The 26,588-nt window shown below is 40.7% G+C and overlaps 1 protein-coding gene across 2 annotated transcripts; it reads left to right on the top strand.

The window, feature by feature from the left end:
- Positions 1–1,786: 1,786 nt before the first annotated feature.
- On the top strand, positions 1,787–23,867 carry mia3 (MIA SH3 domain ER export factor 3). Of its 2 annotated transcripts, XM_030721180.1 has the most exons (28): positions 1,787–1,941; positions 3,811–3,944; positions 4,028–4,114; positions 4,212–7,428; positions 9,775–10,095; positions 10,570–10,700; positions 16,206–16,337; positions 16,582–16,603; positions 16,693–16,781; positions 16,869–16,946; positions 17,052–17,162; positions 17,254–17,325; positions 17,437–17,541; positions 17,667–17,789; positions 17,925–18,012; positions 18,177–18,241; positions 18,353–18,443; positions 18,521–18,659; positions 18,828–18,990; positions 19,089–19,124; positions 19,232–19,299; positions 19,610–19,695; positions 19,983–20,096; positions 20,666–20,725; positions 20,813–20,859; positions 20,971–21,039; positions 21,437–21,824; positions 23,129–23,867. In XM_030721180.1, exons 1-28 carry the CDS (start codon positions 1,821–1,823, stop codon positions 23,356–23,358), a joined length of 6,387 nt encoding a protein of 2,128 aa, XP_030577040.1. In that variant the 5' UTR covers positions 1,787–1,820; the 3' UTR covers positions 23,359–23,867. The 2 variants fall into 2 exon arrangements, with proteins under 2 accessions (XP_030577040.1, XP_030577041.1); XM_030721181.1 differs by lacking the exon at positions 20,971–21,039.
- The last annotated feature ends 2,721 nt before the right edge of the window (positions 23,868–26,588 follow it).

Genomic DNA, 26,588 nt, shown 5'->3' with positions numbered 1-26,588 from the left:
GTGTGCTTGTGCTGTTTGTTTTATTTCTTTATGTGTGACACTTTACACACCTGGTGCTGCTGTGCTATTATACTGTTAATCTTACAGTGCCCCGTACCACTGAATGGAAGCAAAGCCAGGAGCAGCAGCAGAACCAGCACTACATTTACTCAAGTACTTTAACCAAGTATAGTTTTAATGTGCTGGAACTTTATTTACGTATTTCTATATGCTACTTTCTACCACCACTCCAAAACATTTAGGTAGGAAATATTGAACTTACTATTTACTTTAAAGCTTTAGACAGAAGGATATCAACAAGAGTTCTAGGGAAGGTCCACAACATGGTAGTGAGACCTGCTATGATGTATGGTTTGGAAACTGTGGCACTGACAAAAAGACAGGGGGCTGAGCTAGAGCTGTAGATGCTCAGATTTTCATTGGGAGTGACCAGAAAGGAGATTAGAAATGAGTGCATCAGAGAGGCAGCTCAGGTTGAGCGGTTTGGAGACAAAGTAAGAGAGCCACGGCTGAGATGGTTTGGACATGTGCAGAGAAGGGATAGTGGATATAATTGGACGAAGGAGGAGGACATGAAGCACCTGGGTTGGTGTGACAGAAGAGAATCCTAGCAATAGAGTGAGATGGAGGCAGGTGATCTGCTGTGGTGACCCCTATGGGAGCAGTTACTTAAGAAGGATTATAACGTTTACTCAAGTAAGGGGTCTAAATTCACCACTTTGCAAAATAGTGCAAAACAATTATCAGGCTTTTGAGTAGTGCCACTTTTAATCAGCACAGTGACTCGGTTGTTGGTGCTGTTGCCTGGGTTGAAAACCTGGCAGGGATCTTCTGTGTGGAGTTTATCTTTTCCCTGTGTTGCACAGGTTTTCTGCGGTAGCTCTGGTTTATCCTGCCAATAAGAAACATGCTAGATTAATGCTCCCTCAACCCAGAACATGCTTGCAAAAGAGACCTCAGTAGTTTCCCTTCCTGGATAAATAAACGCTATTGATAAAAGTATAATACAATCAGTATGACGGAATACAGAGGGGATGCACAGGACCCTGATAATCATGCCCAGTGTTTTCTACACCAATTTTCTCACTGTATTTATTTCTGTTCAAATATTTGATTTCCTTTAGATATATTTATATATATAAAAAAACAACTACATTCCCAATTAGCAGCAGGATACAGAACAGCGGTGTACATGATTTCCAAAGCTGGTAATAAAATGTAGAGCACACTGGTAGACAGTATCTAAACGCTTTAGGTGCTGCATGTGCATTAATTTGTCAGTGATTCTCTTTGCAAGCCAGCATCAGCCTCATCAGTTACATCACAATTACTGCTGCTAAACACACATATGCAAAAGTAACTGATGCACAGAGTAGGCAGTTTATCTTGAAAGTCCTGGTATAATGGACATTCACTGCTAAGAGAGAAGTTACAAGCATTTGGTTATTGCTTATTCTTTTGTTTTGTTTTGGGGTTTTTTTTGGGGGGGGGGGGGGTGTCTTTCCACGGTATCAGTTTGCAGAGGGCTCCGTGGGCATGCACAGCACAACTATGCAAATAGTCAAATATGCATGATAAGAAAACCCTGGTTTTCAATCCGGGGTAGAATCTGTACATGATAAGTCTCTTTTATGGCTGCTTCAGATTTTTACCCGACAGTCACCTGAAGCAGCCACATCCAACCCTGCATCCTGTGAAAAGCAATCCGGAGCCTACACCCAGCCGGATCTGATGTGCTGACGTGTCGGCTCCTGCTGCCTAGTGCTCATGCTCCAGCAGCAGCAGCAGCGGAGTCAGCCCAGTCAACAGAAACTGCCAGCATGGCAGCAAAGCACCTTTACCGACGGGGCTTTTTATTACTTTTATTTAACTTTATGTCAGCCGCAGCCCTGGAGAGAAGGTTCTCCGACTTCAAGAGATGTGCCGATAATGAGTGCAGCAGTAAGTCCACCGGCTTTGCAACTGTTATCTCAGGGGGGGGCTTCGGGGATGCGTCTTCGCCCCATCCCGATACTACCTCCATAACCTGCCTTTATCTCTTGACCTGTTGCCGGTCGATATTTGCGACCTTGATCTCCTCTTGCAGTTCTGATGCTGTTTACCTGTGCGATGCTCAGTGAAAACAGGGGCGAGCTAACATTAACATTAATCAATAGCTGGGTCGGTTTACTGGTTCAGACGCAGCCCGTGTTGGCCGGCTGCCCGTCAGTTTCGGCCTCGCTTCTGGATAGTGGAAGCTAATGTTAGCAGCTAATTAGCCACCGGCCGGCTTGCTCTGCAAATGTTCCGACAAAAGGTGATAGGTGACGTTAAAGCCACGGTGTCTGTAGTGTTGAGCCACATTAGCTTTATTGTTCACGGTCATTTTAACTTATGGGCAACGGTTGCATTGCCGCAAATTTAACGTGCTACTTTAATGCTTCTAGCTAGCAAAGTTTACAGTTTTGCCCTTTCCCCTTACTGTTAACCTTAATTTTCAGTGCAAGAGTTAAAGGAAACTCAGGAGTTTCACTTACGATACAGCGTATTCATCAAAAATACGTTAAAAAAAGTGTTAACCATAACCCAAAAGTCTTCTATAGGTGATAAGAAGGCATTTTATTGTTGACTTATCATCAGGGGCAGCTAATTTTGACTCATAAAACAGTAAAGATCACACACTGTAACCCATAAAACAAAAGCCAGAGCTGAAACTCAGCCAGTTAGACAGGCAAAATTGTTTAATTAGAAAGGAATTTAAATAAAAAAAATCTAAGACAGTGGCGCATACCTCATACTTCAATCACACTTAAATCATAGTTAAAGCTTCACCTTTTCTCCTTTATCTTCATCACTTTTGAGCTTATTTTCTGCTGCATGTGTTGTTAAAGTGGCAGTATACCTGTATACCTATCAGTTATTTAGCTTTACAATCAGTTAAGTATGTTGTAATAAATATATATTTTTCCAATGAGATGTGTGGAATAAAATGCCTAACAACATAACAGCAAAAATAGCTGACAGATAAGTAAAATAATTACTGACGCCTCAGTATATCTGCTTTATGTTATCATCACCCTTGTTGACTTGGTTAACACGTTCAGCAGTGATTATCAGTTATTGTTTATGATAAAGATGTCATTATTTCTCTAACACAAAAGGGGTAGTAAATGACAACAAAACCAAAGTTATTAGTTTCACCTCAGGGTCAAACTCTTAGTACAAACATCAGCTTTGGCCCAGTATTTAACCCATCCATCCAGTTTTTACTGCTTATCCAATTCAGGGTTGTATTTGGGGTGGAGTGTAATGCAGCTGTCAGCTGGGTGAGACTAGGGATATCGTCTATTAGAGGGCTAAAGCAGAGAGACAGACAACCATTCATGCTTACAGCCAATTTAGAATGACCAAGTGGTTTACACGTTTGCTTGCCAAGCAGAAGGTCGCTGGTTCAGTTCTAGCTAGAGACACAAATCATCTTTGGGGTTGCCTCAGGAAGGGCATCCAGCGTAAAGATCTACCAGATCAAACATGCCGAGCTACCCGCTGTGGCAACCCCTTGTGACACGGGAAGAGCCAAAAGTAGCTTTTAATTAACCTGGATGTTAAAAACATCCATGTCTCCACACAGCAGTCCTAGCCGGCTGGTCAAACCCAGGACCTTCTTGCTGTCAGGTGACTGCAATCCAGCATGCTTCTGAGAGCAAACTAAACAAATCGTTGGACACGTTGTCTATAAATGAATGTATTAGGAAAAAATGCTCGAATTAAGCCAAAAAGAACAAAACTTTTAATAAAATCATTCTTATGCTTTATGTTGTGCTTTTTCAGTGCTTCTGTGTCGGGGAAAAGCTGTGAACGATTTCTCGGGACCTGATTGTCGGTTCCTGTCTTTCAAGAAATCTGAAACTATCTATGTATACTACAAACTGTCAGGAAGGAGGCTTGACTTATGGGCGGGAAGTGTAAGTATACTGTAGTGCATATTTATTCAGTTCTAGATTTTATTTGTGTAGTTAAAATCCTGAACATGTTCTTTTGTCAACAGGTTGGAAGCCAGTTTGGCTATTTCCCAAAGGACCTTCTTGCAGTAAACCACATTTATACTGATAAAGAACATGAAGTTCCAGCAGAGGTATGGAAACATATATGAAAGTAATGCAAACTTGACTACCAAAGATGTTTTAGTAATTCTTTTTTTTTTTTTTTTTTTTTTTTTAATCTCTTCTCAGGAAACAGATTTTGTCTGTTTTGACACTGGATTTGACAAGTTTAACACTTATGATGTAGATTTGCTCCTTGGCTTGTCAACAGAGATTGATAGCGAAAATAACACATCTGTCCAAATCCAAGCAGCAGAGGGAATACAGGAAGAATCGGGAAAAGAAGTAGCTGAGATTGAAAAACAAACTGATCATCATGAGAACTCAGAGGAGCTTCATAAAGTCCCCGATGATCAAAGTGCCTCTTCACCTGAACTTGAACAGTCAGCTGAACCACCTTTAACAAATGTAATGGAGTCACCTGATGCTACAGAAAGAGCAACCGAAGCTGAAGAGGTTAAACAAAAACATGCACCGGAGTCTGTCCCTGAAAACTTGTCAGAAAGGAGTGAAACCCAAGATACACCCTCAAAATCTGACGTGGACTCTGTGCCCAAAGATGATTTTGTTTCAGAAAGCGAACCGGTCTCGTCTTCTGAAGGAGTTCAGATCCCCGAGTTGAAAACTACCATCGGTTCCACCTTTGATGCCGTCATCACCGATGAAGAAATCACCAAGAAAGTTACTCCGTATGCAGACGAGGAGGGCGGTGTAGATGTGGAAAACCATCCAGAACATGCCACAGATGTTAAAGAGGAAACCCCACTGCTGTCGTTTTCAAAAGAATCCATGAGCACTCTGGCGTCTGACTCTCTTAAACAGCCTGAAAGTCCACCAGTGACACCCAAGGATAAACAAAAGACACCAGAAGAAAAGGACATGGGGACATCACTTGGAGATACTATATTTTCAGCTGTCACCGAAGTAGACATGGCAGGACAAGAAGTGGCTACAGAGGAAGAGGAGGATGAGCGAGTGCAAATTCCTAAATTAGAAACTACCTTCGGGACAACTTTCGATGCTGTCGTCACTGATGAAGAAATCACCAAGAAAGTTAGTCCATATGTAGACGAGGAGGGTGGTGTAGATGTGGAAAACCATCCAGAACATGCCACTGATCTTAAAGAGGAAACCCCACTGCTGTCGTTTTCAAAAGAATCCATGAGCACTCTGGCGTCTGACTCTCTTAAACAGCCTGAAAGTCCACCAGTGACACCCAAGGATAAACAAAAGACACCAGAAGAAAAGGACATGGGGACATCACTTGGAGATACTATATTTTCAGCTGTCACCGAAGTAGACATGGCAGGACAAGAAGTGGCTACAGAGGAAGAGGAGGATGAGCGAGTGCAAATTCCTAAATTAGAAACTACCTTCGGGACAACTTTCGATGCTGTCGTCACTGATGAAGAAATCACCAAGAAAGTTAGTCCATATGTAGACGAGGAGGGTGGTGTAGATGTGGAAAACCATCCAGAACATGCCACTGATCTTAAAGAGGAAACGCCACTGCTGTCGTTTCCAAAAGAATCCGTGAGCACTCCGGTGTCTGACTCTCTTAAACAGCCTGAAAGTCCACCAGTGACACCCGAGGATCAACAAAAGACACCAGAAGAGAAGGACATGGGGACATCACTTGGAGATACTATATTTTCAGCTGTCACTGGAGTAAACATGACAGAACAAGAAGTGACTTCAGAGGAAGAGGAAGATGATGATGAGTTAGTGCAAATCCCTAAGTTAAAAACTACCCTCGGGGCAACTTTTGATGCTGTCGTCACTGATGATGAAATCACCAAGAAAGTTAGTCCATATTCAGAGGAGGACAGTGAAGATGTGGAAGATCATCCCAAAGAGAATACTAATATTAAAGAGGAAACTCCACTACTACCTTTTTCAGAAGAATTTGTCACCACTACAGTGTCTGACTCTCTTAAACAGCCTGAAAGTCCACCAGCAGTACCTGAGGCTAAACCAGTGACAGCAGAGGAGAAGAACATGTGGACATCAATTGGGGATGCTGTGTTTTCAGCTGTCACTGGAGTAGACATGGCAGCACAAGAAGTGAATTCAGAAGAAGATGAGGAGGAGGAGGAAGAGGAAGAGGAGGATGAGGATCAAGAAGAGGAGGATCAACAAGAAGAGGCTGCAGAAACCCATGATGAATCACCCTCAGTAGAATCCCCAAAGGACCTAAAGAACATAGAGCCAGTTCTTCAAGATCCTCCTAATTTGACTTCTGATCATGTGAAAGAAAACACCAGTGACTCAGAGAAACTTTTGTTTGATAATAATGAGAATGATGGAGTAGTGATTGGGCATAATGAAGCTCAGGATGAAACCAAAAACACAGCAGATGATCCAATACAGCATCAAACGGAGGAGACTGTAATGTCCACGGATCCAGTGTCCCAAGATAATAATTTAGACAACCGTGATGCTGAACTAACACATATAAAACACACATATGAAGCCACTGAGGACAAAGATGAGCAGGAGCTTCCCAAGGATTCAGAGGTCACTGAGGATACGGCAGCTGTACCAGACAGTATTGTTGCAGTAGAGCAGGATTTAGATGATGCATTGGATGAAAAGGAACATGTGACAGAAAGTGAAAAACACCTCAACCTTTCCACTGAAGAGAAGAAATCCAATGATTCAGACCTCAAAGATGATGAAAATGTAGTAAACGACAGCCCGCCTGGTCAGATATCTGACCATTTAATCACAGATTTAGGAAATAATAACAGTCAAGCAGAATTACCTGCTGAGGAGACAGAGACTCATGAGGAACCAGATACAGGGGAGGAAGAGAGCAATGAAGAAGAGTTGCTCGAAGATGAAAATGCGTTTTTGTTCTCGCAGTCAGACAAACCCTTCCCTGAAACAAGTCCACCCACCGTTTCACCTCCAGAGCCAGAATACAGCGACAGCATAATGAGACTGACTCTGCTGAGGGATCACTTCACAGAGGAGAAGATGGTGCAGGCCCAGAAGCTTCTGGGTCTAAATAATCTTTTCAAGCTGGAGACCATGTTCACTGATCTGGATACAGAGTTTCAGGCTACCCGTCAGTCACATATAGGCAGTACACAGGAAATTGAAAATGCACTCGAGGGCATCCTGGAAACCTCTGAGAACACTATCTTGGATGAGATTGAGAAGATGCTTGAGAGCCATAACACTAATCAAGACTACAATCAGCATATGGGCACGAGTAATTTGGACGAGGAAACTGAAATACTGGATGACTTTCAGGAGCTGGCTTTCAGCCTACGACAAAAATATTCAACAGCCAGTGACAGCACGCTTTTAACACCAAAAATACCATCAGACACTGACAAAGGTGGGTTTGATTTCTATTATTTGAAGTATCTTGAGCACGTAAAGGCTCATACATGATTGGCCTCTCTGTGGTTGCTTATTTTGCTTTCAACATTGACAGTAGAGCCTTTAAACATATGTTCATTGCATCGGTTTGCATTCAAAGTGAATGCATAATTTGATACTGTAGCGCAGCAGATATCCAGCGTCTTGTTTCCAGATGAATCCAGATAGTGTCTTCATCAAGTTAAAAGGAAGTTTGGTTCACACCCAGCAGTAATGGACTCATGGTGATAGAATTTCCTGCCTTTCCTACCTTCCTGCCAACAATTAATTGTGGTCACAAAGGTCTTTTAAAATGAACTGCTCATTGGTTTCCATTTTAGAAATTGCAGTGTTTTTAACACTTTAACTGCATACAACATCTGTCAGAAAAAAAATAAACCTTTCATTGTATTTACATGGCATATTAAAATAATATTTTTTAAAGAAAACATTTTTTTAAATGCAGAAATATTCACAAGTGCAGTAATGTCAAATGCAATAAAGTATACAGACAACCTAAAGTAATGCATAAATGTCAAATAGTCTTTACAATTTTTTTCTTATATTAGTAGGAAGCAAAATAAGAGTACTGACAGTGTTGTATCTCCTGTGTGAGATAAATTTGTTTATGCTTATGTGTGTGTGTCTGTACTAGTGAATGAGTCAGTATGTGCATCTTTAAGCTTTTAAAGGAGCATTAAGAAAAGCAAGATTATCAACATTCTCAGAACTGGGGTTTTCCCTGTGCTTTGATGCAACGTTTCCTGCTGCAGAAAACTGGTATTCTGATGGTGTACATTTTTAAAAATGAATGTTAATCATCCATCCATCCTCTTCTGCTTATCCGGGGCTGGATCGCGGGGGTAGCAGCCTTAGCAGAGAAACCCAGACCTCCCCCTCCCCAGCCACCTCCTCCAGCTTATCTGCGGGGGTACTTAAGCATTCCAGGCCAGCCAAGAGATATAATCTCTCCAGCATGTCATGGATCTGCCCCAGAGCCTCCTCTCAGTAGGGCGTGCCCAGAACACCTCATCCAGGAGGCACACAGGGTTAATTAATGTTAATAATAATTCAGTGTCCAACCTAACAGCCCTCAGTGGCTCTGAGGTTTAGTGGGGCATTGGATATTTTTACTAGCCTTTTTATTTTTTTAAAATATTAATATTTATATTTTTCTGAATCTAAACCTACAAAATAATGTTTCTAAAGCCTTGAAATAAATATGGTCTAGTACATTCCATGCCCCCCTTTAGACTCACCCCCGCTTGCTGCAGGTATTACTGTGACAGTAAGCAGCTGCCAACAGTCTTCAGCAAGCTGCCTGATTTAAGCATTGTATCAGACTAAGTTAACAGTTTATCTGTATATTTTATTTTAACTTCTGTAGCTTTACTGTAGATTTTTCACTGTGTAAATCAAACAGCGGTGGATGGGAGCAGCTAAAAGGTGTGCTTTTCTTCACATTAGCACTTGTTGAACAGGTGGTTTGATGAAGGACTCCTCCAGCTTTTTCCCAGTAAAGGTTTGAATGGTGATTACAGGAACAAGCACAGCTGTTTTGGATGCTAGAAAAACGACTCCGGCTCCATGTTAAACTGTGACAGCACCATCTTCACTATCCTCTACTTTGTAAAAGGCCAGAAAATAACAATAAGGCTGGACTTTTCCCCCCCTTCAGTCACCAAACTGACCAGTGGTTTCACTGACTATACCAATTTCTTTATAGTTTCAGCATTAAGCAGAGGGTGACTGTAGTGGATTTTCTGGGCTATTTTAGTGATGTCCTTCTATTTAGAGAAGTCTGATAACAGATTAGTCAAAGTTAAGCTTTCAGCAGACTGGTAACCTGACTGTCCAGTGATAGTGCTATGTGTTTTGGCTCTTCAATGGGCCACAAGGACAGCCTAGCTGCTGACTGATATTGAAGAGACATACCGTGTTTCGTTATCTGGAGAGTTGACATAGGAGAGGGCTTTTGAAACGCCATAAGAGATTAGAACATCCGAATAGCTCTAACGTGTTCACCCTTTCTCATAATGTTAAAAAAGATGCATTTCATACTATTCATGTATTATTTATAATTATTTCTCCACAAAGCCAAAACTGGTTTCTTCATAACCAACTTGATCCCACATTAGCTGATATCACACCAGCACTGCAGCTGGATAATGCAATATATTAAAGAGGAAAGTCCACTACTCTTTCTCAGAAGAACCCATGAACACTCCAGTATCTGACTCTGCCAAAAAACAGTTCCAGATTTAAAGTTGTTAATCTTAAAAGTTAAGCATGTGTTTTTTTTCTTCCTATGTCTGCATCGTAGATGAACATGAATTAAATGTTAAAGAAGATGCACCACACACTGTTGAATTTGACAAAATCCCCGAGGCCGAGAGCAATGACAACCCGACAGTAACGGATCCTGAAGAAAAGCCAGCTGAGGTTGAAGAGGAGCAGCTGGTTTTGGATGAGGCGCCGAGTAGACCGGATGTTAGCGTGGAGGAAGATGGTGGACACTTTAATAAAAACAAAGACAGTCCGCAGAGCTTCAGCACAGCTGATGAGATGCAGAAGGTGCCTCAAGCCACACACGAAAATGGCTTTGATGTGGGCCTTGGTGTTGAGGTTGAGAATTCACCCTCAGGTTGGTAATCTAAAGAACACAATTGATTTTTTTTTTTTTTTTAATTCATTGATAATTTGTCCCTGTTTAATTAAATGTTCTCAGCATGCATCAAGAGCTGCTCAGCTGGTCATTCTTTAGAGCAGTGGTTCGGACATGGTGAGGCTGTCTTGTGTAAATAGGTGTCTCTTGAAATTTTGTGGTCACAAAAAGTTTAAAAAACACTGCTTTAGAGCAACATAAATGCTTGATTCCTGATTAAAAAAAACTCATTTTTGTGCCATAATCAGAAACGTAAATGTATTCTGAGAATTTTGGACTTTGGCTACAGTAGAATGGATTCAAGTATTAATTCTTTGGATCAGCATATCAGTCGTAATAATGGGCTATTTAGTTCTGCCTGTATATATTGATATTTTAACTATATACTGTAATAGAAGAGCTTTACATAATCCAAAATACAGGCTGACTAACTGGTAAATTTTGTTTGATAAGGGTCTATGGACTCAGTGGAACCCGTGTCTGAAATGCAAGAAGAAGAAATGGGATTATTCTCAACAGGATTTGTTTACACGGGCTGCATCCTTGCAATGATGACGAGTAAAACTGCAGAGTGGACCACTGTGGTAAGTGCACTTTGCCGTATACCCACAGCCTGCATACACTAGATTCACCAATCTAATTGTTTTTGTTACCAGCATTTTGCATGTTACTTGTATTTATGAAATATTTCAGTTTATAAAAATCAATAAAAGCAACATCCAAATGAATCTGAATTAGCAATCAGGCTTGATGACTTGGCAAAAAAAAAAAAGGTGGAAAATAATGTCAGGTTTTCATCTCTTTGTCATGTGATTGGCTGATGTGATTGCTGATTGGCCGGGAGAAATTCATGTGGTTCTACAACCTTTTGATGTCCATTTAAGTTAGCAAATGTGGTTTCTCACTCAATAAAGGCTTAAGACTGTAAATACAGAAACATGTTATTTATCATGCAATATATGATGACAGATGTCCAAAATTTTCTGTTTTGTTTGAACGTATAGTGGGTTAGAAATACTACTTGTAACTTAACTGCACACAGTCCAGAGAAGTACGAGACTAGCCTCTGATATCCCAGATCCCAGCAAACTAAATGTGGGGAAAGGGGTTTGTTTGTGAGGGACTCTGTGGGATGCATACACGGGATGAATACATGCATACTCTACAAGTTACAGGTTTGACATCAGTCATGTCAAGGAAAAATATACTTTAATTTATTGTAATTTAAATGCAATGTATATATAATAGGCATACATTGAATATTGGTTAACAAAGTCAAAAGATCATTGGTTCAAGACTGGGAGGAGACGCAAATCCAGCCTCAGGGGTCACAAGCCAGTGGGAAGGGCATCCGGTGTAAAATCTGTGACAAATCAGCATGCGGTTCTCTTCACTGTGGCGACCCTTTGGGAGACAAGGGAGCAGCTGAAAGTACCCTTAGCAGGGAAACATTCATGGTTCAGCCCATCAGTTTTTAAACCACAACGTTTCCTTGTGAGACTAGTGTCACTATTTTGTGGGAGACTGCACAGCATTTTGTCCCTCAATCCCATATTTTGAGACAGTGTCCCGCATTTTGATTGGCTCTAGTTTACAAAAGTGGACACGTGTCAGAACAAAACAGTTCAAACAGATCTTGGATGTATCCCTACTATAACCCAGAAATGATTAGCAGACCAAACAGCAACTGAAATGACAGCGGTTGCAACCATTATTGCTTTTGAAGAGTGTACAGAAAACTATGCCATAGGACTTCGTACAGTTTTCTGTACACTCTTTTAGAAGTGTTTCCATTTATACTTATCAGAAACATGAAGACGGGAAGCCGAGCTGGAGGTGGAGGAGTTGAAGATGCTCAGATTTTCATTAGGAGTGACCAGGATGGACAGGAGTAGAAAGGAGTATATAAGAGAGACAGCTCAGGTTGAGAACTTTAGAGACAAAGTTAGAGAGCCAAGGTAGCGCTACCACACATTGTCCCATACAAGCAACATCTTTGCCTCACATAGACTTTATTGGGATGTGGACACTGGATGTGAAACCCACATGTGAGTACTTCTGTAGAGCCAATCAAAATGTGGGCCATTGTCGCAATAGGTGAGACAGAGGATTAAAATTGAGTTGATGGGGGGCATCTGGTCACAGAGGATTGTCTTGTTGCTCCGAAAAGCACAGTTGACTCGCTGTGTGAGAACTCAAATTTCCAGTTTCCCCTGAACGTCCCCCGGCCCTCCCCCTGCTTTGTTGACTGTCGCGGTCAGGCTGAAGTTCAACACAGCCGGTGCTGAGCTGGCTGCTGGAGCAAACGGCCTTATTTTGGCATGTACAGGCAGATTAGATGAACACCGCACTATAGACTCTATGCTGTTAAGTTAGTGTAGCCTTTTTTTTTTTTTTTTTTTGTCGCTACAGTCGTTATCCATAATTTGAATCCCCTGCTAAGCTGACGTGACAACGGCTGTGAATGGATTCGACGGGTCATCTGTAATTACCGTTAGCAAGCTGTTGTTACCAACGCCTGTCTCGACTATTTTTACGTTTCCGTTTGTTTAACGGAGTTTTTTTTTTTTACTTTCGTGCGCGGGAGACTGTAACGCTCCCGGATAGCGAGCGTTAGCCTAACGGAACAGTTACGTTGTGGATAGCTAACGTGCTAGGCAGCTAGCTGATACCTGTCAAACTAGCATCTAGCTAGTTCCGTTCTTCTTTGGGCATGGAGAGTGAGACATTATCCCGACCTGTCATGGAAGCGGAACACCTATATACCATTTTTGTAAAGGGACTTCAACGTGTAAGTATTAAAAAAACAAAAACAAAGCCCGACTGACACCAATGTGAAGTATTATTTACGCTTTTGTGGCCTTTGGGGTTAACCATGACGTGTTAATTAGTAGATGGCTGATGTATAATCATGACTTGGACGTTTCTTACTCCTGAATTTACTCACTATGCTTTAAATTAGACTCATTTGGCCTGGTCTCGTATATGTTGACGGTTTCCACTGTCCTCTTCCTTCTTAATAGCTATCCAACTGTACAGTTCTGCCTTTTTTAAATGGCATATTGTATTTGAAATGGAGTAAAGTGAAGACAGGCTTTTAATATTTACCATCAGTATTAAATGCAGCTATAATCCCGGGATTTTATTAGAGCTATGAAGTGTGTGTGTGTGTGTGTGTGTGTGTGTGTGTGTGTGTGTGTGTGTGTGTGAGTGAGTGAGTAAGTGAGAGTTTGGGCCTGTCAACTCACGGGGAGTTCAAAGGTTTCTTTCAGATTGGACTAATATGCTCTGTTTGGTATGACTGGGCATAAATAAAGGCAGTTTAGCTATAAAGTGAATCATGTTTGGCTTGTAAAGGTAAAACACAGTGCTTCATAATCAGTCAAGTACTATATGAAATACTTAATACATCAAATTGTATGTATAGAACAACTTGTGGTATTATTTTATGTTAACACTTAGGCAGCAAAACTATTTCAGTGACTAAAATGACAGTGTGGACACATCTATTTGTCTTTGTTATATCTACACAGTTTCCTTTATTCATCACATACACTAACTGGTCACTTTATTAGGTACACATTGCAAATACTAGGTTGGACTCAGAGATTTTGGTCTATATTGACATGATGGCATTGCACAGTTGCTGCATATTCATGTGAATCCCATTCAACCACATCCCAGAGGCGCTCTATTGGATTGAGATCTGTTGACAATGGAAGCCATACAGTGAACTCATTGACATGGTTAGGAAACCAGTTTGAGATGGTTTGAGCTTTGTAACATGGTGCATAATCCTTGCTTGAAGTAAATGGACTAGTTCTTATACATTACTTTTCTACTCTATTTGAGCACTCAAAGCGCTTATACAACAGGTTTACATTCACCCATTCACACCAATTCATACAAGCACTTCCATGTGTAACTAAGCTACGTGCCTTTACTGTCTATCATTCACACACATTCATACTCCAACACTTGCGTCGGAGAGCAACTTGGGGTTCAGTATCTTGCCCAAGGATACTTTGACATGCAGCCAGGAATCAAACCACCAACCTTCCGATTAGTAGGTGACCTGCTCTACCTCCTGAGCCACAGCCAAAAGAAGATGGGTACACTGTAGTTATAAAGGGATGGACATGGTCCGCAACAGTACTCAGGTAGGCAGTGGTATTTAAATGATTCTCAGTTGGTACTAAGGGGCCCAAAGTGGGCCAAGAAAATATTACCCACACCATTACACCACCACTCTGGACCATTGATACAGGACAGGATGGATCCATGCCTTCGTGTTCTTTGCACCAAGTTCTGACCCTACCATCTGAATGTCATAGAAGACTCATGACACCAGTGTGAATTGTAGCTTTCAGTTTTCTGTTACTAGCTGGCAGTAGTGGCACGCAGTGTGGTCTTCTGCTGTTGTAGCCAATCTGCTTCAAGGCTTGACATGTTGTGTGCTCTTCTTATTACACTCCATTTGAGTTACTGTTGCCTTCTTATCAACTCAGAACTGTCTGGGTGAAAAATTCCTTACTGATGCCAGAGATCAGAGGAGAATGGCCAGAGAACTGTCATTCACTGGCTATTTTTCTCCTTTTCGGACCATTCTCTGTGAACCCTAAATATGGATGTGTGGGAAAATACCAGTAGATCAGCAGTTTCTGAAATACTCAGGCCAGCCCATCTGGCACCAACAACTATCCCACATTCAAGGTCACTTGAATCACCTTTCTTCCCCATTCTGATGCTCGGTTTAAACTTCAGCAGGTTTTCATGACCTTGACTACATGCCTAAATGCATTGAGTTGCTGCCATGTGATTGGATAATTAGATAGTTGCATTAAAGAGAAGTGGCCAGTGAGTGTATTTCCACACAACCATTATTTTTGTCTCACCACCAGGGGACCAGTTCCTGTAAAACTTTGACAAATTCATAGTAGGAAACATAGTTATAATTAAAAACATCACAACAGTGCATCCACTCAACTCTGTCACTTAAAGATCCAATAACCATTCTTGGCATTGATGTAAAGACCAACAACAAATCACTCTCTGCTGAAGTGTCAGATTTTGGTAAATGAATGCACAGTATCTTGGTCAAAGGTAAATTTAATTTGAGGCTTAATCAGAGCTTCTGCAGTTTTTTTTTATTGCATATTTTTGTCTTTGAGCTTTTTTATAATCTTGTTGCTTTAGTTCACATACAGCTGCTTCTTGCATTTATATTTAAACTAGGGCTGCTCAATTACAGCAAAAATCTAAATCTCAATAATTTTGATAACTATTGAATGCTCTTATTTAAGATAAATTGATTTTTGAAACACTGCATTTGTGGACTGTTTAACAAAAACATTACTATGTAGTTTGTATGTTAGTTTGTATTTGTTGCCACTCTACACCTTGTATAACCTGCTAAATTGGTTTTACTTTCTTTATGCTGCTTGAATATCAAAAATCATGATCGCAAATATTTAGGTCAATATTTAGATGATGGTTGTTGAACAAGATTACTCACAGATTTAGGGAAAATGGTGGAAATTTCTTTTTTAATTGAGTGGATTTCTTTGAGCTAAATAAAATAAATCACTGTGAACTGACGTATTCGTGCCACGGCCTGTCAGGGACTGAGCTCAGGCTTTTATGTGGCAAAAGTAAGGGAATGTGACATAGTGACAAGCAAAACTATTCCTATACAGAGCATGACACAATCCTTTTATCTTAGTTATCTTGTCTGGAAGCCAAAATTGTAATTGAACTGAAAATTTAATTAATTGCTCAGCTCTTCCTTTCTTCTTGGTGAAAATCTCTTTCCGTCATCTTTGCTAGAGCTGAAGAAAATCTACCACAGCCTGTCAGGGAGTGTGCCTGGATTTTTAGAAATGAGGAAAAGTGCAGTGCTGTTCTAGCACAAGACAAATTAAGAGCACTGCTGTGAAAGTGGTTTTATCTCGATATTCTTGTTTTCATCACTGTTGGAAGCTGCATTTGTAATTGGAAATAGACTTAATTTAATTGCATAGCGTTAGTTTAACCATCTGTTTCCAGTTTAATTTTGTTCTACGGAGTGAACGCTGTGGTTGTGTTTTCAGATCATTTCATTGCTGCCTGAAGAGTGGAAGCCAGGAGAAACTTTGTTGGGCTGTCCTTGGCAAGCTGTTGTCATCACTGCTTTGGTTGGAGTAATGACCTTCACCCTCTTCTTCTGGAGGACTGTGCTGGCGGTAAGTGTTGGGATATTGCTGCTCTGTTTATTTGGCAACATGAAATGCTAATAGTATTTATATGAGCTTTGATTATATAAGGCTTTGGATCCCCCTGGCTTAAACTCCCAATGGATTGAGTTACACATAATAATATTTTCCGTGTTTAGGACTTTGCTGGATGATATTATATACTGTCTGACACTAAAGCTAATTATACACTGCAATATCAAATTGATAACTATATTTTGGGATTTTTGTTTAGGTAAAGAAGAGAGAATACCTTGGTAAGCATTTACTTTATTTTTCACACAACATGACAAAAATGCAGATGTGTAGCTCCTCACTGATTGTGTGCTTTATGTTGTGGGAAAAGTGGATGAAAAAAAGCTCACAGAACAAATCCAGGCACACAAAAAGGAAAAAGACGAAGCTCTCGCCAAAATGGCTGAACTCCAAAAACAGGTGAGCCGCAGATAGAAAAATGTAATCAAATGTCTCTGAGCTTCTCCAGAAGAACTTCTGATTTATGTTTTCTTCATTTTTTTAAAGGCTGAACAACTGAAACAAAATCAAAAACAGTCAACAGAAAGCGTTAGCTGTGCAATGAAAAGGATGCAAGAGTTAGAGGTAAGCAGTAAGAGTCTTTACTCTTATGTAACTCTATTGAATCTTTGTTGCCGCTCAGTTATTTGTTCAAGGGCTGTCAGTAAATTATTCTCTTGCTGTTTGCAGAGTAAAGTTTTGGAGGCAGAAACATTGAATAAACAGATGTGCGAGGAAAAGGACAAATATGCACAGCTACTGGGGGAAGAACGGGCAAACACTTTCCAAAATGAAACCAGGGTATCTGTTTAATTTGCTTTTTTCATTGTTGTTGTTTGTATACTGTTCTCTGATTTCATGCTCCTATTTTTATTTTTATTTCTTTTAACAGATTGAGAAATTAGAGAAGTTAAACGAGAAGCTACTGCTCAACAGGAAAAAGATTCAGGAAGCGCTCACTAAAGTAAGAATCCTTTGAGAATATTTTTATATTGCAAACTTTGTACTATTAGTGTAACCTTTGTTTTTTTTTTTTTTTTTAATCTTATAAACACTTTTTTTCTGCGTACCATAGACTACTATTCTCCTCGATGAGGCCAAGATTCGTGAAGATGCCCGAAACGTTCAACACAAATGTCTAGAGAAAGAGTTTGCTGCATTAAAGGAAGAGAACAAAACAGTAAGGCAATATGTAGTCTTCAATGAAGCCTGTCTGAATTGATGCATATTTCTTTCTTATATCCTTGTCAATCAGAATATTTCATGAGATTTAATTGATCCTTTTTACCTCGTCTCTACTAACAGCTCAAAGCCACCATTAAAGGCTGGGAGGAAAAACACACGGAGCTCAACGAGAAGATTAAAGTCTATCAAAAGTCCCAGAAAGAGCTGGAGGACTCTGTAGTGCTCAAAGATCACAATGTTGAGGTAATTTTCCCCTCTAACTACTGTCATAACTCTTCTTCTTTTCTTTTCTTCTTTTTTTTTTTTTTTTTTTTTTTTTTTTTTTTTCGACCTGTATTAAATAATTGGTTCACTCTCACACAAAAATGTCCACTTCAGGTGCTGTCTGAACTTCTGTCTGACCTGGAAGCTTGTGATTTACAAAAAAGTGACACCAAAGTTTTAGCCAATGGGGAAGTAGCACCTGGTAAGTGTAACCCTGTCACTACTTTTGGGAAATAAACTATACGTTTTTAGGTTATCAAAAATACTAATCAATATCATAAATGTGTAGTCCACAGCATGAAGTGAAATGTGATGAGCTGTTCTGTAAACCCTGTTTAATAATGCAGTGCTTTGTTGGTCTTTCAGTGGCTCTTACGGACAAGAAGACAGTCATAAAGAACAGAATCAAACAGATGATGGATATTTCTAGGGTAACAAATCAACAGATGTTTATTATACTTTATACCAGATATTAAGATTTTTTACATGTTTGTTTGCTTTTTAAATGTTATTTTAATTTTTTTAATATATCCCCCCCACAGGTTCAGACCACTCTTACTGTCGTTGAAGAAGAGCGGGATCGCTTCATGACAAAACTACTGAATGAAGAAAAGTCTAGGAAGGCACTGGAAGGTATGTTTTATTCAGAAAAATGTATAATCCAGTTGAGCATGCGTCACTAATGTTCTTTTGGTCTATTTTTGAAACAGAGCAACACCAGGAGCTTGAACATGCAATCTCAACCCTGAAAAGCGAGAAGAGCCATGTTGAAAACCAGTTCAAGATCCTCCAGCAGAAAAATGAAATCATGGTCGAAATGTATCAGCAGAAGGAAAACGCTCTGCAGCAGTAAGTGAAGCCTGCAGCAGTCATTCAGCAGTGAGCAGAATGTTGTTACTTCCTGTCCTTACGCTATGATGATGATGATGATTAAGTGAAACCTCTCATAAGTCGATGTGTGTGTGAGGACTTGGGGGTTACTGTTGTTTGAAGCGGTGTGTTTCTGTGCCCACACAGGAGATTAACGAAAGAGGAGCTGGAGCGACGCAGCAAAGAGAATCTGCTCTCTGAGGTTGGAGGGAAAGCTCTTGAAGCTGAAGAGCAGGTTAAAATCTTAAGGCAGCGCATTAATGAAATGGAGGAGCAGATGAAGAAGACTGAGGAAGTCTACAAAGAACAGGTAGACTGTTTTTTAACCTTAATATTTACAGATGAGCCATTGCAGCAGAAACATTCCTCTAACCTGAATCTTGGCTGAATGTGTTTTTCTTTCTTTAGATCAAAGAGCAGGAAAACAAAACTCACTCAAACTGGGTAAGTTTGCACAGAATTTATTTACATATGCTATAAATAGTTATTCAGCCCGTGCAAGATTAATAATAAAGCCAAAGCATGGAACTGATTCTCGGCACTGTCCCCAGGTGAACGCTCGTAATGCAGAGCGAGCTCTAAATCAAGAGAAGCTCGAATCATCGAAGCTTCGTGAAAAGTGAGTTTTGGTGGAGTTATTAAAGCGTGCTTGTTTTTATACACCTGTTCCGAAATATTAGAATTTTAGTTTGATGCATGTAATAAGGTGGCTTGTACACAGAAAGTTGTAAAAAATGTAAAAATACTTAGTTACTTCAGATGTGAAGATTTTAGCTGCTTTATGTGACAATCTTTTGAGATTTTTGATTGTTATTTGGACAGACTGTATAGTGATTTGAATACATCGCCTCTTGCTCTTTCATTTTTATCAGATTATTAAAATTACGGCCCAGCTTAGCTGCATGTGAATGGTTTATCTCTGTTCACAGATTGGCTGTACTTACCTCTCAGCTCAATGAGCGCCGTGCTCCTCTCTTCAGGCCAAACTCTGGTCAGCCTGCAGGCCCTCGCCAAGGTAAGCAGATACAACTTGCCCTACATTTTATTTTCATCCTGCAGAACTACAGAAGTCAATGCTGTTTTCGATGAAAAAGAGGACTCCAGTTTTGTCACGTTTGTTGTGGTTGTATATTTGTCTTGTTAATTTGCTTGATTTTCTTGGAGAGCCTGGAATGAGGACCTCTTCGTTGCATGAATTTGTAGTGTTTTTTCAGCTGCAGGTTTTTGTGTGTGGTGGTGGGGTTGTTGGGTTTGTGTTTTGTTTTTTCCCCTTTTGGTAAATTGACGGTTCAATCATAACAGGTGACTCATACGGGCCCTCTCCCGTGAGTGGGGGTGCACCATCCCCACCTATAATGATTGAGGGTCCCAGGCGTCCTCCTTCTGCACCAATTGCACGAAGAATTGATCCGTATGGTGAGTCCAAATGGATTGCTTCACCCACTTCCTTTTTACCAAGTGGAACATCACTTTTCCGTTCCAACCTCATACCCTAAAATCTCTCTTCTCTTTCCCTCCTGACTTTATTTTTCTTTTCAGCTCTCTCACCTTCAATTTTCCTTTTATTTCTTCCTAGTGTGTATTGCATCTCTATTGCATTGCATTTCTTTGCCCCTCACACCCCTTCAGTTGGACCATTTGCTTCTTGTTGAAGATTCTACTTGTTTTTGTTGAAATGTGCTTTATTTTTTGTGTCACTTAAAACCCTGAAAATGGATGAGCAGCAGCTTTGCTGAAGCAGATTAGCTGAATTTATGTGTTCATTTTTATGAATAAGATTTTTTTTTTTTTTTTTTTTTGCTAATTTTAAGTTACTGTAAGACACCAAAGAGAATATAATTTAAATGTGAGTTTGTTTTGTACCTCTGACTTCTTTCCTACTGTGTTTTCTCTTTGTTTCATCTTGCTCTGTTTTCCCTGGAGAGGTGCTCTGTGGAGTCCTGAGAGTTTTGATTATTCATAGTCTTGCCTTCTTCTACCCTCAGGTCCTCGACCTCCATCAGATCCTCATGGTCGTTACGTTGAAAAACACATCTCTGGGATAGGTATGTCCTCAGTTGTCCGTGTATTTCAAAGAGTTCATGTTTGTTTTTAATCTTTTAAGTAATACAATGGTGATTCCCCTGTTTCAGACCTGATGGGCCCACGCAGCTCATCTCCAGCCAACTTGGATGCATCTGTAAGTTCTTTTTTAATCCAACCCATTTTTATGTGATGCCATCTCTCCTTCATTGTGTAGACTTAGAGCTCCTGCCTACATTTCCACTGTGTTTGTCCTACTCTGAAACAGACACAAGCAATAGATCCACAGATAAAAACAGAGACTCAGGCTGAGGTCTCCACAGAGAGTCCAGAGGCAGTGAGTACAGATGCTGTCAGTCCAGGTGTTGGTGTGACGGTGTGTGCAGTCATGGGAAAGGATTAAAGGCTTTTGTTTCTCCTGGGCTGACTAAACATGTTTTAGGCTTGGTGTGTTTTTTATCTCACAGCACTGATAGAAGCAGCAATTGTTGGAAATACTGGGATTTTGAAAAATCTCAAAGTATGTGTCAGATATCAAGATGCTATGAAAATGGCTTTTTTTTTTTTTCTCATCCAAATAATCATGGTATGTGGTTACTGGTCATGTGATTAAATCCTGGCTAAATGCACTGTGTGGTTTCGGGATCACTTCACTGCATGACAAAGTATTAACCTATGTGTACTCATCATGAAAATTGTCATTTCTCATTTTCATATCCATTTTCTTTTTACAGGGCCCAGGATCCTTCATAGCATCACCAATCAGGGATTCACCTGGACCCATGGTCCATGGACTTCCACCTGGTCCTGGACCCCACGACCCAGTGCTCCCTCCTGGACCCCCTGTTCGTCTGCCGCCACCCATACCCTACAGACAGCCACGACCTGGCCCTTACCACCTCCCACCTGGTCCCCCTCCTCTTCAAGGTCCTCCCCTACCAGCTAATGGACACCCAGGTATGCCCCTGCCTGGACAAATGGGAGGAGAGTTTGGACCCGCCAATGGACTTGCAATTCCCCCCAGGCCAGGCCCCGGCCCAGTTATTGATCCTCGGGGTCTACCCCCACCACACTTCCGTCCCCCTCCGCCTCATCACTTTGGACCAATGCCTCCTCCACAGGGTATGTTGAGCATTTTGTTTCATTTTCCACACTTCATATTTTTATGCCCTGTATAAACCTGATCTGGATTTCTTTGTGTCCAACTTTCTAATTTTTTTGGCTGTTGAGTTTTAACCAAACTGGAAAAAGTTCATATAAAGTTGTTAGTGTTGAGTGTTAAGTGCACTGGCACATACTTGGAGTAGTTGACCTGCCAGTTAAAATGCAGCAGTTCATCCCTCCAAAGGTGACCGGCAGACAGAAATGGCTGCTTGTTAACTGTGTCTTCAGTCGTCTTCAGTTCAGGTTCCAGTTCAGCATGTAGACAAAGAGCTGAGGCCAGCGAGCTGTTAGATGTGAATCACAGCTGAGTTTAAGCAGGCTGAATAGCTCAAAGTGTACAGAGTGCTACGGCAAAGCCCAGAGAGAGAGAGACTGTACAATAGTCACTACCTGCAATGCTTCAAGTGAGATGTTTATAAATTTTGATGAAGAACAGCTAGATAAACAAAAAAGGGCAATTATAGCATAATGGTAAATGAGGGGGAAAAAAGTGCGGTAGTTAAAAAAAAAAAAAAAAAAAAAACATCTAAAATCTATTGAGATTAGCCACCATAAGCTTTTGGTCATACCAGACCGGCCTTACTTGGTCTTCAACATGTGTATTAAACTGAGCAAGGAAGTGATTTATATAGTTCATCTTATCAGCTCTTCATTTTTAACTAGTATGTGGTTGCATTCCAGCTTTCATTGTTTTTGGCAGATTTAGATTTGGCTTGTAGCAGGAGAGGGACTCTATGCACAGTGTATGTGCATCTCCTATTTATTTTTAAATAATACCATCTATAAGTTTCTCCTCTTCAGATATTTTTGGTCAAATACTCTGGAGTAGTTTTCCTCCTGGCTGACTAATGTGAAATAGGAAGGGCCAGGGCTAGCTGGTTAGCAGCAGCTGAACTTTCAGAATATGAGGGAGGGGATTGTCCACTAGTAAATCAAATGCAGATGTTGGTGTGGTGCTGAATTAAAACGAAAAATGCTGAAATGAGTTGCCTAACATACTCGGGTGGCCGTTCATATACGTGGGCAAGTAAAGTCTGTGTAGGAAGGGACTGATGCAGAAGGAGGCGAAGGCTTTTGTTTAGATCGCAGGGCTGTTTATTTCCTGAAAGCAGTACAAACCACTGCAGATGCACTGAAAAAATAATAAATATTTGTCACTCTCTGTGTGTCATTAATTTTTTATCCAACTACTGAGTACTTGGGAAGTCTTTGGTGCTTTTCTCTCCTCATGACCTTCATTTTCCTCTGATTGTCCTGTTTAGGTGTCCGCGGCCCCATGGGACCACGTCCACCCGTCCCTCCTGACATGCGCTTCCCAGGACCACGTGACTTCCCCCTAGGTGCCCCATCTCACCCTGGTAATGCTTATGGCCAGCCTGCACCTGATGCCCTCCAGAACTCAGTAGGCGCTCAGAGCGTCCCCAGACAGGACCTGCACGTGAAGCAGGAGGCCCCTCAGGACTCAGCCAGGCCAACGATGGTCAAGCCTTAAAAATGCCACCAGCTACGGCAGAGGACTCGGGCACCCCATTACCTAAACCTATCACAATAACAACCCAGATCCAGTCCAAACAAAGATCCTGATTATTTTCATATTTCTGTTCAGATGAAGATGTTTTCTTACAGCTAGGCCCGTAGATTAAAGAATGATGAATTATGTCTGAAATGTGAGTTGAAAGGGTTGCCACTTTTCTAAACAGCCTCTTGTGCAATAACACTTCATTTTATGCCAGATTTTCATTTGTGTTGATCTTTAAGGAAACTATATAGCTATAATTTTTAAAGTGGCAGATTTTTTTAATGTCATTTCCTGTGGAAATTATTTTTTAAATGGAGAAACAGGAGGTAGGTTTAGCTTCTAGCATTTCAGGAATACCATGATTTTTCCCAAAGCTCTTGCTTTAATACAAACTTCAAAGCAAATGTGTAATTTGACGGCCAGATGTATAACTTATTTTACTATGTTGGTAGAACTTTTATTAATAAAGAATATAAAAGCTGTCTGTGGTATGTTAATATTGGGGATGTTTTTGCATACTCCATGAGCTTTGGAGCATGTGTGAGGAGGAATATATGTGAGGTAGTAAGGCATTCATCTGTGCTGTTGCAGAAACATGTTGGCCTGAAAGCTGCTGTTCCATATTTACTGTCTGCTACTCAGTGATTGTACTGTTGGTGGGACGGGGACAGAAAAGCTCCTCAGATAATCAGATTTCCTGGCCCGGAAAGTTATTCCACCAACACGTTCATGTGCTTGTAAGTCAGAATGGACGTTACAAAGACCGTGTGTTGTGTTTTATTACTCAGTGTTTAAGCGATGTGTTGATGGCTGTTTCTGGTATTTAATTGCCTGAGTTTTTGTCTTGATTTAAGCTCACAAGTGACTTTTGTAACTAATCCAGGTCCTTCCATGTGGAAGGAAACAGTTACAACATAATGCTGTATTTCAAATTAAATATGATGGAAAAAATGATTTGAAATACACGAATTTGCACCATTAATCAAAAATCTCTTTCAGTTAACCAAATATTTAGTTTGACCTGCTATGTGTCTGAGTATGACGTGAGTAACTTGGCCACTTGTGTACCAAAAGTTTCTCAGACTTTCCAAGTTATTTTTTTGGCTTGAGTGGGAGTTCATGTGAATTTTCACAGTGGTTTTCCACTTACTCCACTACCAAGTAGAGTGTGTCTTCACTCATGATGAATGAGTGAAGACACTCTGCTTCTCACTGTCACAAAAGAAATTTTAATTTGTGCTTCAGCTCTGATTCAGAGCCATCCTTGGACCATTTCTCCCTTTGTGCTTTTTGAGGATTGAACGTTATGTAATACAAACTGGGGTAGTTTTGTGGGCTGCATCTGGGACTCAGTAATTTCCTGACCGTAGCTGCTCCTATAGCCATTGATGTCAGTGGTACTAACTTTGTGGTGCCAGCTTTTTGGTGAAAATACTTGGATCAGTTTCTTGATAGGGTTCCAGCACCACGTCAGTGCCTGAGTATTTTTCTAGTGTTCCTGACCACCTTCTTTAAACTACAAGCTACATTTAGCCAAACATTCAGGAAGCTGAACTACCCAGAGGTAACCTGCACAGAAAGGCCCTGACAAACCAGGAACCTTCTTGCTTTCTTTTTTAACCAAAATCTGACATATCAGCTGATGTAAAAGAAGCATAAAGTGACAGCTACATAAAGTATCCTACCATTCATGTGTCCATGCTGATGTTTTCATTTTCTGTCTGTCATTTTCAGGGTAACTAGTTTTATTTGTAGGGTTGATACCAATCCACACCTTGATATCAACTGAATTATTTGAATGCAATGTTCAGTATATTAATCTATAAACTTATGGTTATCCACTAAAGCTGACTGCAGAATAACAAAAAAAGAAAAAAAACCAAGACAACTATGTCCCAATATTAGAAATTTGCAAGATAACAGAATTATTAATTTAATCCTGTTTGGGATCTCCAGTAAAGCCCAATATGTCTAGAACATAGCTGCCAGGCTTCTAACACACACCAAGCTCTGGCACCAGATCACACGTCACTTACAAGATCCTCCTCACTTATAAAGCCCGTAATGTCCCTGCCCCTCGTTACACATCTGAACTTCTTCAGATGTGTAATGAGGGACGCTTCAGACGCTGCGATCCTCAGCTATGGGTCTCCATACCTTTGGGAACAGAGCCGTCAGTGTGGCAGCCTCACCCTCTGGAACTCTCCTCCATCTGAGTTCTGCAACACCCCCATCACTGGCCTTGTAAGAAATTCCTCAAAAGTCACCTCTTCAACAAGACCTTCAACCTATAGCTTTTTTGTAAATCATCCTTGGGTCTCTGGAAAGGCGCTGCACAAATCTAAGTTATTATTATTAGTTATTAAAGCTTAATGTCAGCCTGCTTTATCCATTCCAAAATCTGTTTTGTTGTGTGTTTGGGATCACTGTCCTGTTGGAACACTCGATTATGTCCAGGTCCAGGTTTTAGCTGTTGATTTGATGCTACCACCACCATGCTTGACAGCTGGAAGTGTTCTTAGGTTTGAAAGCCTCACCATTACTCCTTCAAACATACCTCTTGTCATTGTGGCCAAATAGCTCAATGTTGGTCTTGTCTGACCATAAATTCTTTTCTCCAGAAGGCATTTAGCTCGTCCATCTGGGCAGCTGCAAATTCAGTCAAGTTTGAAGGTGTCAGCTTTGGAGCAGGAGCTTTTTTCTTAGTCGGCACCCTCAGTCCATGGTGATGTAAAACTGGCTTTGCTGTGGACAGTGACGCTGGTGTTCCAGCAGTTACCAGTTCATGGCAGGCTTGAGCCTTGGTTGTTCCGAAACATTCTAACCAATTTCCTCTCATTTGAGGGTGACAGTTTGGGTCTTCTTCCAAACTTTGGCAAAGTGGTTACATGTCAAATAATTTGTACCTACATACAACTGTTTGAACTGATGATCTTGGAATCTGCAGTTGTTTAGAAATGGCTCCAAGAGCGCTTCCCAACTTGTGTGAAACTACAGTTCTCCTTGTTAGATCTTCACTTGCTTCAGAGTTCCTTGGACTTTAGCATTGTTCTGAGTATTGGTCAATCCAATGAGTGCCGGCAAAAAGATGCTACCAATTGTAGTCAATGATGGCTATCAAAAAGTTAATAGTCCTTATCAAGTTCAAAAAACATTTTAGAAGCTTCAGCACCACTTATTAAAAGATTGTAGTGTTTGTATAT

This window comes from Archocentrus centrarchus, chromosome 24 (assembly GCF_007364275.1).
Source record: "Archocentrus centrarchus isolate MPI-CPG fArcCen1 chromosome 24, fArcCen1, whole genome shotgun sequence".
Classification (NCBI taxonomy): Eukaryota; Metazoa; Chordata; class Actinopteri; order Cichliformes; family Cichlidae; genus Archocentrus; species Archocentrus centrarchus.
Note: the sequence above shows the minus strand (reverse complement) of the source record. Positions and strands in the feature narration are given on the sequence as shown.

Bases quoted from the DNA above. Each gene is read 5' to 3' on its own strand.
- mia3 (XM_030721180.1), top strand. From the start codon at position 1,821: ATGGCAGCAAAGCACCTTTACCGACGGGGCTTTTTATTACTTTTATTT. The intron at 18,242-18,352 runs GTAACAAATCAA...TCCCCCCCACAG, and splicing joins AGATGATGGATATTTCTAGG to GTTCAGACCACTCTTACTGT. The intron at 19,696-19,982 runs GTAAGCAGATAC...CAATCATAACAG, and splicing joins GCCTGCAGGCCCTCGCCAAG to GTGACTCATACGGGCCCTCT.